This window comes from Triturus cristatus, chromosome 7, assembly GCF_964204655.1.
Source record: "Triturus cristatus chromosome 7, aTriCri1.1, whole genome shotgun sequence".
NCBI lineage: Eukaryota > Metazoa > Chordata > Amphibia > Caudata > Salamandridae > Triturus > Triturus cristatus.
The window spans coordinates 1748868884-1748881527 of record NC_140590.1 but is presented as its reverse complement, the minus strand read 5'-3'; the positions used below and the strand labels follow the sequence as shown (position 1 = coordinate 1748881527).

The 12644-nt window shown below is 41.4% G+C and overlaps 1 protein-coding gene across 2 annotated transcripts in view; it reads right to left on the bottom strand.

Annotated features, from left to right (window-relative positions):
• Positions 1 to 12644, bottom strand: part of LOC146812990 (killer cell lectin-like receptor subfamily B member 1B allele A) — a 637615-nt gene that overhangs the window by 530010 nt on the left and 94961 nt on the right. For both annotated transcript variants that reach the window (XR_014966001.1, XM_085614661.1), the window contains exon 2: positions 4385 to 4483. Coding sequence is in view for 1 of the 2 variants with exons in the window: in XM_085614661.1 (XP_085470787.1) it covers positions 4385 to 4483 (99 nt within the window). In the remaining variant the exon portion in view is untranslated. The remainder of the gene's footprint in view (positions 1 to 4384; positions 4484 to 12644) is intronic.

The following is a 12644-nucleotide window of genomic DNA, read 5'->3' as shown; positions in this document are numbered from 1 at the left end:
AAATTTGCGTATGTTGGGGAGAATGAGGTGCCCATGGTAGTTCCTTGTTTTTACCTGTAGAATATCCCATCGAAGATAAAAACATTGTTTTTTAGGCAAAACAACATCATCTCCGGGAGCATTTTCGTGTGGTTGAGCAAATTTAGCGACCGAGATCTCATAAAATGCTCACAAGCCATAACTATCATGGACTATCGAAGTATAAAGAGAGACTACATCCACTGTGGCCATGATGTACCCAGGTTTCCAGGGGGTATCATTGATGTGCTTCAGAAAATCCATGGATCCTCATATGTAGGAAGGTAGATCAGCTATATATGGGAACAGAAAGATATCCACTAAATCTGGAAGTGTTCTCTAGGCGAGAACCACATGAACTGACGATGGGGTGACCTGGAGGGTTTTCTAGGCTCTTGTGCACTTTGAGAAATACGTATAGGGTCGGGACAATAGGATGGGTCACCTTAAGATATAGCAGTTCATCCTCATCAAGCAGGCCTTCATCATGCCATAGTTGTAATTTGGTATTAAAGGTAGACATAATTTAATTAGTGTGGTTATTTTTTAACCTCTTGTTGTTGGTAGAGTACCCTAATTGTCTCCTAATTTCCTGATGGTATTTAGTACGGTCCATCACAACAATGTTCCCGCCCTTGTCTGACTGTTTAATTATGATGTTAGTGTCTCTGCGTAAATCTGTAAGTGCCCACTAATCTTCGGTTTTCATATTAGAATGTCTATAATTCCAGTTTTTCTTTTCTTCAATGTAGATGTCCCTCAGGTCTTCTGCCACAAGTTCCTGGAAGACATCCACTCTGTTGCCTGGAGGTAGTTGTGGGCAAAATTTCAATTTTCCTTTACATTTACTGCTTACAGATGTATCTGTTTCTATGCCCATTGTTGCACAGTAATAACGATGTGATGCTCCATCATATTCAGTATCATGTTGATCTCCTTCATTAATCAGATTGTGGAGGACTCTCAAAGGTTCGAATCAGGTAAGGTTGGACAAGGGTTGTGTTAATTCCGATTTCGGTTTGGAGGTGGACCTCATGGCAAAAAAGTTCTATATATTATTATTGTTATTTTTACATATTTTGCATAACAAAGGATTTTGATACCTCCCTTTGGCATGGAATACTTAGCTGTGAATATGTTTGACGTAAGGGAGAACGTATTTCTTCAACCACCCTTTTCAGGATGGAAATTTCTTCCTTTCCCTGGCTAGTGGTGAGGCCTCCCTCAGGCCTCGTTGCACTTTCTTGAGATAGTGGACAAATGATTTTCCCTACCTAGGGGTTACATTTAATGCAACACATTAATGGTCCAACCAAGCTGCCTATATAAAAAACTATATTTTGAGAAAGCACCAAATTCAATCCGTTTGCTACCAGATTGGGACGGACACCGCTTAAAGAGATCCTGAATACATATAAGAGCAAAGTGGTTCCTGATGTTTGTTAGGGGCATGGGTATGGGGTAATGACCTCATACCCCTGTGTGGCCTTGCTACAGGTAGTGGAAAATACCTTTTTAGAAAGGTTACTAGCAGTCCCCTGACCTGTGCAAATCATTTGTCATAAAGAGCTGGGGTTACAATATATTGAGGATTGAATTCCCATTGCTCCTCTTTTATTGCGGCATGCTGTTTGGTAAAAATTTGCTGCAGTTTTAAATCAAGACCTGATTAAGGACTGTTTGTCATTGGATAGTGTCAATCATATGCCCCGGCTTAATTACATAAAAAGTTTTTCCATGAAATTGGATGAGAGCAATTATTTACAGACCAGCTCAGTCTACAGAAGATTGATGGGAAAGAATTCAGGCCATTTTTAATTGAGTATAGAGAGATTGAATGCATGGAGTCTGAATATTAAAAGGAATCTGTTTGGTCTCATGCTACTACGTTGACTAAGCCCGATATACAATCTACTTTAAATCTAGATTTTTTTCAGCAACTTTGATCACTTGCCAAGGACGGAGTGTATGTTACCTTTCTTGAAGGATTTCGCCCTTGTTCAATGTAGGCCTCCCTTATTATATCTACAGCAGCTGCAGTAGAATTTTGGGGCATATTTACAAGCCCCTATTGCAACCACAATGTCACTTTTCAGGACGTTGTGGTGGCGATAGGGGCTTTGCCCTATTCACAAGGCAGCTTTAAGCCACTTAATGTGGCTTAACCCTGCCTTGTAAATAAGGCACCCTTTTAAGCTGTACTTAGTGTGAAAGGGGAGGGCAATGGGTGTTGTGGTGGGCATTCCACCGCAACACCCATTGATTTTGACGCTGTCCCCTTTTTGCCAAGGTGGCATAAATAGGAGGCAGCACCAAACTTAAGACAAGGAGAATCCTGGTCTTAACCTGCCTTAGCAAGGAGAAATGTTTAATTTCTTCAAGTGTGTGCTGTTTCCATCTGTGCTGTGTTGTGCAGCACACATGGAAACAGCAAAAAGCCAATGATTGTTTATGTGCAGGAGGGTGACCCTTCCTGCACATAAACAATAATTTTAAAAAAATGACATTTTGCAATTTCTATGTGTGCTGCATTAAGCTGCACAAATACGGTGCAGCCCTGAGTTTCAGAAGTGGTGGAGCACGGCGTTAAGCCAAGGCAGCTAACACCGCACTCCACCACTTCTTGGTAAATTGCCCCTCTGTCTGTTGTCAGATTTTTATGGTGTGTTGTCAGCATATGAAAGTGTCTCCCTGAGGTTCCCCTTGAAACTGAGTTGTTGTAATATCCTAACCCTATGTGACCAATTGTTTTATCCAAAGTGACTAACTTTTTTTATTACGGCACGTTTAAGCATCTAGTGTATGTTTTTAAGACCCACTATTTAATGCATTGTATGAATTTTTAATGATGTATTGAACTGTATTAGTATATTTCATTGTATCTTTTATTGAGAGATTTGAGCCCCGAATATTCATTAGCGAACGAACGAGCGAATGAGTGATACTGAAATTATAATGTTTTTGTAGATGAGGAAGGAAGCGTCGGCAAATGTGAAATGTTTGCTTAACAATACCGCAAATTTGCTTCATGACATAGAGCAGAGGCTGAAAATAAAAGGAACAGACAGAAAGTCAAATTACAAATGAATACATACTTTTTTATTTAAGACCCTATTTAGTGTCAAAGCAAGGTCTTTGCAGGTTCTTTAAACATACATGGCTGGCATTTGTTCTATTAGCAACCCTTTTTTATATTAATTTTCATGAAATACATTTTCACACTACAGCAGTATATGTAAAATACAAATGTAAGGAGGAATAGGCAGAGTCGGGGCCCAGGGGGTACTGGAAAAAGAAAAAAAACCAGCCTCCATAACCAGTTTCCAAAGGTATGCAAATGGTCTTTAAAGTCCTGTGAAAAATCTGGGCTGCTGGAGTCTTACTAAGACTCCAGACACTGCCCAGCCGAGCCCCCAGCAGCACACCCACTGACCTCTGGCCCCACGGCACTCTGAGGGCTTCGAAGTAAATGAAGACAGCCTGGAAATGCAGCAAATAAACATCGCTGCACTTCCAGGCGTCTTCATTTACATGTGCTGGCAGAGGCCTTTGCGCCCCCCTGGGAACCCATCCACGCCCCCCCAGGGGGGCGCGCCCCACAGTTTGAAGAACTGTGACATAGAGGATAGCAGAAGGCCCATCTCTTCTGAAGATGTGATGCAGTAGCATGTTTATGTTGCATAGAAGTTGTTGGAGGAGAACATGTTGTCACTGAGATCAACTCTCAGGGACTAACTCTCAGGGACAAGATCATAATACGAAAAATAGTGAACAGTGGCATTTAAGTGGCTTCCCTTCAGGTACAGCAAAAACAAATGAAATCGTATCTGTCGACAGTCTTTCATTACGTGCTTATGTTTTTTTTTTTTTTTAATGAATATAAACAATACAATCTACATTAAACTTATTGGAAAATTAGGACATCAAATGTGGCAGTAAAACTCTATTTAAATGGCTCTTGCACTGTCTGTCCTGATGTAGCAACACTGTTTGGCTGTTAGCCCATGTATACTGCCATGTATTCACAGCTATCCTTTTCTGGGCTCCTATCCCAGGCCTCCTGACTATACAGACGGCCAATTCTTGGCTACTGTAAGACTGGATGGCTATTTGTGGCTGCACCAAAAGAGGGCGCTGGACTGCTCTGAAACTGGCTTAACTATTTTTGAACAAAACATTTTAAATCACTAAATTTTACAGAGCTTCATTTCCTGGCTCTGCCCTAACATTTTTGTTAATTGTTAGCCAGTAGTTTAGCTGTGTACAACAAGCTCATCCTTAGTTTGGAACCTTCAGTTTTGGTTTTAACTGCACAATGACAAAAATAGACACTCATTTTAAAATGTAATATGTGTTCAGTACTTACCCCAAACACCAAATCCTACAAGAGCCAGGACCGCAACTATATGAAGCGCCCCACTGATCCATAGTGTACGTCTGTGCCAACTGGGACACTGGGAATCAGCTGTGAATTCAATGTTTGACAAAATAAAAACATGTCAGTCATTAATGAATATGCATGAAGTAATCATTGCTCACTGTCAGACAATCTTCAACAAATCCCCATCAATGAGCAATGAAAAATGTGTTAAAGGAAATCTTTAATCGTCAATCCCCTCACGCTTGATTGGAGCTACTTCCGGGAAATATGAATGGGCTTTATCAGTGGGGATCCTTCAAAGAGGTTGTGGCTTGCACCCCTCTTACCTCATGATAGGCTGCTCTGCATGCAGGAGCTAAGGAATGGTTGTCACCTCTGCGGTTTAGAATACTCTAAGCCAAGTACCAATTCATACCCCACAGCCACCAGACAGTTTTAATACAAGACCTGAAAGTGGCAAACCAGGAGGTTATCAGATTTGCATACCCAAACAACAGAAGAATAGCTTTCACTTACAAATGCTGGATTGAAAAAAATGAAGAGCCATTCGTTGGGGATTGTAAATTAGAATTTCTATTGCCTAACCATGTTTCAGGATTGGCTGAGAAAGGGCCACATTTGCTCTTTCACCATGATCAATGTTGCAATGTCCACTCATCTCTGACCAAAAAAATATGTAGGAGTGGCAATCAAAGGTAAAGGCCCATAATATGAGTTTGCTCCCTTTCCATAAAATTATTTTAAAAACTTTCAGAATTCAATACTAAAAGAAACTCACATGGATTATTAGACAGTCCCCAAATACCAAAGAAACTGCCTCTATCCCATCAAAGCAAACGATTGAAGGGGTCCATTGGAAACGTCTTGTTACCCTATTTCAGAGCAAAGGTACTGCCAGAATCTGGGGATGGGCAGGGATAACGTGTGTACCCTTTAAGGATATTGAGGAAGGAGTTACCATGCCATTGTTAATACAGCGTATCCCTGCATTTTAGTTCCAAATTACTCTTAATTGCTCAAGCCGGCATAATCGTGTAATTTCTGTAGTTGTGAAATTCCAGAAATTACACAATTATGCCAACTTGAGTAATTAGGAATAATTTGGAACTAAAATCCCAGGCATGAGCACAGGAACAAAGAATTTAGGGGCATATTTACAAGTGAATGGCGAAGAGTGGAGTTAAGAAAAAGTTCTAACACCACGCTCTGCTGGTGTTCCTTCCTGCACATAAACAATCACTAATGGTGATTTGTAACTCCTATATGTTCTGCATTGTGCAGCACACTTGAAGTTGCAAATAATCATTTTTTTAATGATTGCTTATGTGCAGGAAGAGACAGCTTCCTGCACATAAACAATCATTCATGGCGATTTGCTGTTTCTATGTGTGCTGCACAATGGAGCACACATACAAATAGCAAAAGCAAGGAGAAATTAAACATTTCTCCTTGTTTTACCATGATAACATCCGGTTTTCCCTGGTCTTAATTTTAGTGCTGCCTCATATTTACGCCACCCTTGTAAATAGAGGGCAGTGTCAAAATCAATGGGTGTTGCGGCAGAACGCCCACTGCAACACCCATTGCCCTCCCCTTTCATGCTAAATGTACAGTGAAAGAGGGCCTTATTTACAAGGTGGCGTTAAGCGATATTAAGTGGCTTAAGTGTTCTGGTCTGTTCACCGGGAGCACTTCTCCCGGCTCCACCTCCTCTGGTGCGCGGTGCCCGTCCGTGCGAGCGGGCCCGCCCACCTATTTCCGGCGAGGTTAGCGCTCTAGTTTTCGCGCCTCTACTGCCTACATAGCTCACGCTGGCGCGAGCGCGCAGCGTGTGTTGGCACAGCTGAGAGCTAATCGGAGTGTGGGGTTCGGGCTGCGAGTGGGCTCCTGATTTGGTGGATTGCTGTGTGACCACTTTTAAAATTTTTAGCTAAAGTGACAGTTTGTGTTGGAACCTCAAGCGTCTGATGAGGTATATGGAAATATTCTGAAGGACATTATAGTTGGAGTTCTAACCAAGCAGGGTAAGAGTACCTTACAAAGTTGACTATTATCAAAAAACTATTCTTCTCCAACAAGACAACAGCACAACTCATGTTCAATTTGATTGAAGATGGAAAATCATTACTGTGTTTAAACTTCAAGAGTGCAGCAATTTCAACAAAAAGTTACTGAAACTGGACAAATAGGACATTTTTGATCTAACAGCTATTGGCAAAATGGAGCACCAAGGAATAACAATACTGCTGATTGAGAAACTGCAAGCAAAACTGGATTCTATAGAAAAATTTGTATCTGGGATTGCTGTATTAGAGAAGTGTTTACATGTTTGTAGAAATCGTAGAGTAATTTTGCAGTGACATTTAAATGTTGAGGAAGGCTTAGTAAATGGTGAAATGGGTAAAGTAATTGATTTTATTAATTTTCCAAATGGGAAAGAAGTTGAATATGTAGCTTTAAAATTTGATCAGATTGATGGTGGGAAACAGATTAGCTGATGTGTTGTGCGATTTTTGCTTGTGAAATACATATTTGAAGGGGTACTAGTTCCCATTCTCTCTAGCGTATGTTGTAACTCTCCATACATTTCAAGGTTTAGGTGTAGATGCCGATTTTATTAACATCGGGAGTAGTGTATTCAAAGAAGCTATGTCATACGTTGCATTGTCACAAGTTAGAACATTGCCTGGTTTGTATTTATTTGATTTTATGAAAACAAAGCTACTGCTGACACTGGTTGTGATAGAGAGTATAATCGGTTGAGAAGTGAATATGTTCCTCACTTACAGTATCGTATTTATAAGAAACAATCTGTCCTAAGCACAAACTTACTAAGCATTAAATGGATGTTGTGCAAAAAAAGTTAAAGATGAGTATAAGAACAAGAAAAACTGCAATATGAAGGAGAAATCGTTTGGTTTCAGTTTGAAAATAGAAATGGTATCGACTGCTATTGTAGTGATTCAAGGACAACAGGCAGGTAAGATGAGCCACGTTTATTAGGCTGGACCATCAGGCACAGCAGCGACAGTGCAGCTCACCGTTTAACTGTTGTTTCAAAACCCCCGGTGCAGAACATTCATACATCAAGGTTCTGCACTGATGAGGGTTCCATACAAGTGTTCACGAGCCAAGCACGTGGAAAGAGAAGCACGAGCCACTACAGCTATGAAAATGTAGTTCTGAATATAGCCTTTGATTTACCACATCGAGTAAATGCAATTGAGCATAAAGGAGATAGCAGGTTCTCCTCAACATCTAGTGGACACAATCCATGGATATGTACTATTTTCTCAGAACTGTCAATAAGACGCACAAGAGTTTATCATGGTTATCGTTGGACTTTTGGAATAAGAAGAAGTGAATATTGAAGAGTTATTTGGTCTAAGTTACAAATGGGATCATGATTGTGTGGATTGTTCTTTTACATGTACTACTAATCTAAATTCTGAAAGGTTCATCTATTTAACATTACCGGATTCGAACACTGTAACATTTGACAACCTACTAAGAAATGTAAACTAGAACATGACCTGCCCAAATTGTGGATCTGATTGCATGTCTATGTTACAGATACACAGAAGTGGAGGAGTAGTTGATCTACAAGGATGTCCTTGGAAGCCAATAACTCCTCCTGCTACCTCCAGAAAGTCCCACACAGTGCGGTTGCTTAGAGGTCTTCAGAGGCCACGCCTTCTTTCTCCACTACTTTGCAAATGTACCTCCTGGCACACCGATGGTTGGGTGATGAAGTCCCCTTGGCCCCAGAAGGTCCTTGGGGACCAACAAGCCCTTCTGTTCCCTCCAATAAGGCCCACACCACCCGGTTGCTGAGAGGTCTTCGGGTGCCATGTCCCCTTTCTCCACCACTTTGCAAATGTGCTTCCTGGCGCACTGATAGTTGGGGGATGAAGTCCCCTTGGCTCCAGAAGGTCCTTGGGGGCCAGCAAGCTTTCCAGTTACCTCCAGTAAGACCCACACAGTGGGATTGCTGATAGGTCTTCGGAGGCCATGCCCCCTTTCTCCACCACTCTGAAAACGCGCCTCTGGTGCACTGCTGGCTGGGGGATGGGGGAGGGAAGTTTGCACAGTGGTGGAGAAAGGGGACATGGATTCCAAAGACCTCTCAGCAATCCCGCTGTGTGGGACTTACTGGAAGTAACAGGAGGTCTTGTTGGGCGCTAAGGATCCTCAGCAGCCAAGGGGACTTTATCCCCCAACAAGCAGCGTGGAGGAGAAAGGGAGTAGAGCTTCTGACGAGTTGCTGTGCATTTTATTTTATTTCCTTTTCTTTTCTTTTTTTAGGCGTCCTGTGCCAATTTCGGCCCTGGCGACCCAGTCCCTTGGTGCCTGGCCTTTTTTGTTTCTATATTTTTATTATTAAAGGGCTGAGCGGCCCCCTTCCCAGACCAATTTTGGCCCCGGGGACCCCACCTCCCAGTGCCCCGTCACCAAGAATGGAGACCTCACAGGGAGTCTCAATACCCCCACAGTCCCTGCCAGCTCCCCGCATGGTGCGGAAGCCAGCATTGCTTTTGGACAGAGGGAGCAGCTGAACATTCAGCTCCCTCTGTCCAAAAGCAATTCTGCTCCGCTTCGTGCAACCGAGAGCCTTTTACATGGGCTTGCTTGTAGGAAGCGGAGCAGCGTTTGATATGGCTTGGCAGAAGTGGTGCTCCCGCCAGGGGGCGCGTTTGCAGGGTGGTGCAAGGAGGGGGCGTGGCCTCAGGCCCGATCCCATTTTTCTTTTTTTTAAGAAGGGGGGCTGTGTAGCCCCCCTTCTTTTTCTAATTTATTGGCCCTGGGGGCCTGCCCCCAATTTTTTTAAAAAAATATACAAATCGGAAAGGGGGCCACGTGGCCCCCCTCCCGAGGCCATAATTTGCCATGGGGACCCTATCCCCTGGGGCATGCCCTTTTTTTTTTTTTGAGGAGGGGGAATCATGGCCTCCCTCCCGGGCCACTACTAGCCCAGAGGACCCCATCCCCCGGGGCTGGCCCTCTTCTTTGGGGGCCGTGGGGGGTCCCCAATCCCCCCACAGTCCCAGCCGGTTCCCCGCGTCCTGCGGGAAACGGCATTGCTTTTCAATATGGGGAGCAGCTAACATGCTGCTCCCCCTGTGGAAAAGCAATCTGCTTTCCTATTTGGAAGAGAGAGGGCACATTTTGAGTGACTTCTCAAATCCTCTTCTATTTCATTACACAAATTCTGACATGCAGACTGAAACATGCACTTTCAATGCCAGCAGCAGACTTCCCTGGTGAGCAGTAGCTTTACTACAGTGATCTAATAAGCAACTAGAGTGCTAACATTCTGAATTTATGGCAAATGTGTGACACATCTGAATGCCTTCTTGATGGAATCAAAGTAAAAAACTGAAAGTATTTCCTACTGAGGAGACAGTAGTAAATGAGGAAATTAGGAAACTTCATAACAAAGAAGTCTCCCAAAATGGCCACCAGAGACAAAAGAGCCCAACTGTAGCACAAATATCACCCAGATGTAGCCCAAGTATAGCCCAATGACAGAATGTCCCAGAGTGTTCTAATGAACAACTAGAGCGCTAACAGTCTTACTTATGACAAAAGTATGGCACACCTGAAGCCATCTTGATTGGAATAAAGTGGTAACACTTAAAACATTTATTTTACAAAGGAACAAAATGAGGGGTTTTTTTTTGCCATAGAAATTATGATTAGTGCTGCAGAAAGAAAAATTAGGGTACATTTTGACTTCTCAAATCCTCTTCTATTTCACAAAGAAATTCTGACATGCAGACTGAAACATGCACTTTGAATACCAGCAGCAGATTTCCCTGGTGAGCAGTAGCTTTATACAGTGATCTAATGAGCAACTAGAGTGCTAACATTCAGAATTTGTGGCATATGTGTGACACATCTGAATGCCTTCTTGATGGAACCAACGTAAAAAACTGAAAGTATTTCCTACTGAGGAGACTGCAGTAAATGAGGAAATTAGGAAACTTCATAACAAATAAATCTCCCAAGATGACCACCAGAGACAAAAGAGCCCAAATGTAGCCCAAATATCACCCAGATGTAGCCCAAGTAAAGCCCAATGACAGAATGTCCCAGAGTGTTCTTAAGAACAACATAGAGCGCTTACTGTCTTACTTATGACAAAAGTATGGCACACCTGAAGCCATCTTGATTGGAATAAACTGGTAACACTTAAAACATTTAATTTAAAAAGGAACACAATGAGGGGTTCATTTTGCCATATAAATTATGATTAGTTCTGAAGAAAGAAAAATTAGGGCACATTTTGAGTGACTTCTCAAATCCTTTTCTATTTCATTAAAAAATTCTGATATGCAGACTGAAACATGCACTTTTAATACTAGCAGCAGACTTCCGTGGTGAGCAGTAGCTTTACTACAGTGATCTAATGAGCAACTAGAGTGCTAACATTCAGAATTTATGGCAAATGTGTGACATATCTGAATACCTTCTTGATCGAATCAAAGTAAAAAACTGAAAGCATTTCCTACTGAGGAGACTGCAGTAAATGAGGAAATTAGGAAACTTCATAACAAATAAATCTCCCAAGATGGCCACCAGAGACAAAGGAGCCCAGATGTAGCCCAAATATCACCCAGATGTAGCCCACATGTAGCCCAATGACAAAAGTGTGCAAAACACTTATTTTTTGTGTATTTGCAGTTTTATATAGTGCAGACTTGTCAGGAATTGGAGTGCTTTACATGAGCATTGGTTACATCACACAAGATCAAATTCATTTTGGTTGTAGACATGGGGAGATTAAGTGATTTGACCAGAATCACAGAATGTTGAGCTGAAGCAGAAACTCCAACCTGGTTCCCCAGTTGCAAAGTCTGCAGCTCTGGAAGCAACACCACATCCTCTCCCCTAGGTGCAACATTTAATCAAGTGGTCAACTGGATAAAAAAACATAAAGATTACAAGTAATTTAAAAGTTCTTTTTTTTTTAAATATCTTTTTATTGAGAGTTCATAAAGAAAAAATCAATCAATACAGAACACATTTATAATAGAATTAATACGGTACGGAGCACGTTGGTACAAAAACATTTTCAAAATTCATCAATTCGGAACTCGATTTATAAATTGCAAAGTGGAAAAATAGAAAACATAATTGAGTTTCAACGATTCAGATCTTAATTGTAAAGTGCAAAGTGCATAAGAGAAAACAATCTAGCAGACTGTTAATTAATATGATATAGTTAAAAATTGAATGCTGTGAGAAGGTTTCAAACACACTCCAAAGCTTCTCATATTTCTTAAGTGCCCCTGATCTCAGTGCATATTTCCTTTCCCTGCCCTGGATTCGTAGTAATTTTGCCTTCCAAGCCTGAAAGGTTGGTACTTGATCGGTTTTCCAGGACTGCAAAATAAGGGATCTGGCTATTAAAGAGGCTATGAAAAGGGACTCGTCATAAGGAGTGTGGCTCATAGAGCAGCCTAGTACAGGAACTAAGTTGTCAAATATTATACTGGCTTTAAGCTCCAGGGAGAGGTATTTTTCAATTTCCTTCCAGAATGGCTGGATTTTTAGACATTCCCAGACAATATGTTTCCAGTTCCCTTTCTCCTCACACCGTAAACATTTATCGGGAACTAGGGGGAAGATGCTGTGGAGATAAGAGGGAGTTCTATAAATCAACCATTTATTATAAAAATGCATGCGTCTAAAATTGGCACCGCAAAAAATTGTTTTATTAAATTTATTTATCTTATCCTATACATACTGGTTGATTTCAATATTTTCCCTCTTCTTCCACCTCTCGATGATCTTACTGGGAGATTCCTGCCCTTTGTCTTCTTTTAATAATTTAATCCAAATACTCATCTTTTTTTGAATTTTATTATTCAAAGCTGTCGAGATAATTTCTTTGTGGTATAGATTTCCTATATCCAACTCTCTAATCCTTGGGTTGAGCATACAGAAAGACCAATTCAAGGTGGAATGAGAGAGATGTACCTGTCTAGAAATTTCATCCCATGACTTCCACCTATTTCCGGTAAGGAAGTCTTCAATCTTTACAAAGCCATTTTCTTTCCAGAGATTTATTGTTTTACTATCCATGCCTCCCTCTTCTCCCAAGTTAAAGTTGTTCAAATCCATTGTATTACTTATTCTAGGAATAAAGTAAAATTTCAAAAACTGAAATTTCTGTTTGAAAATCCACTGAAGGGACTTGTAACAAACTTTCTTTGGATCTTTCGTGGTTCTAATCGGATCA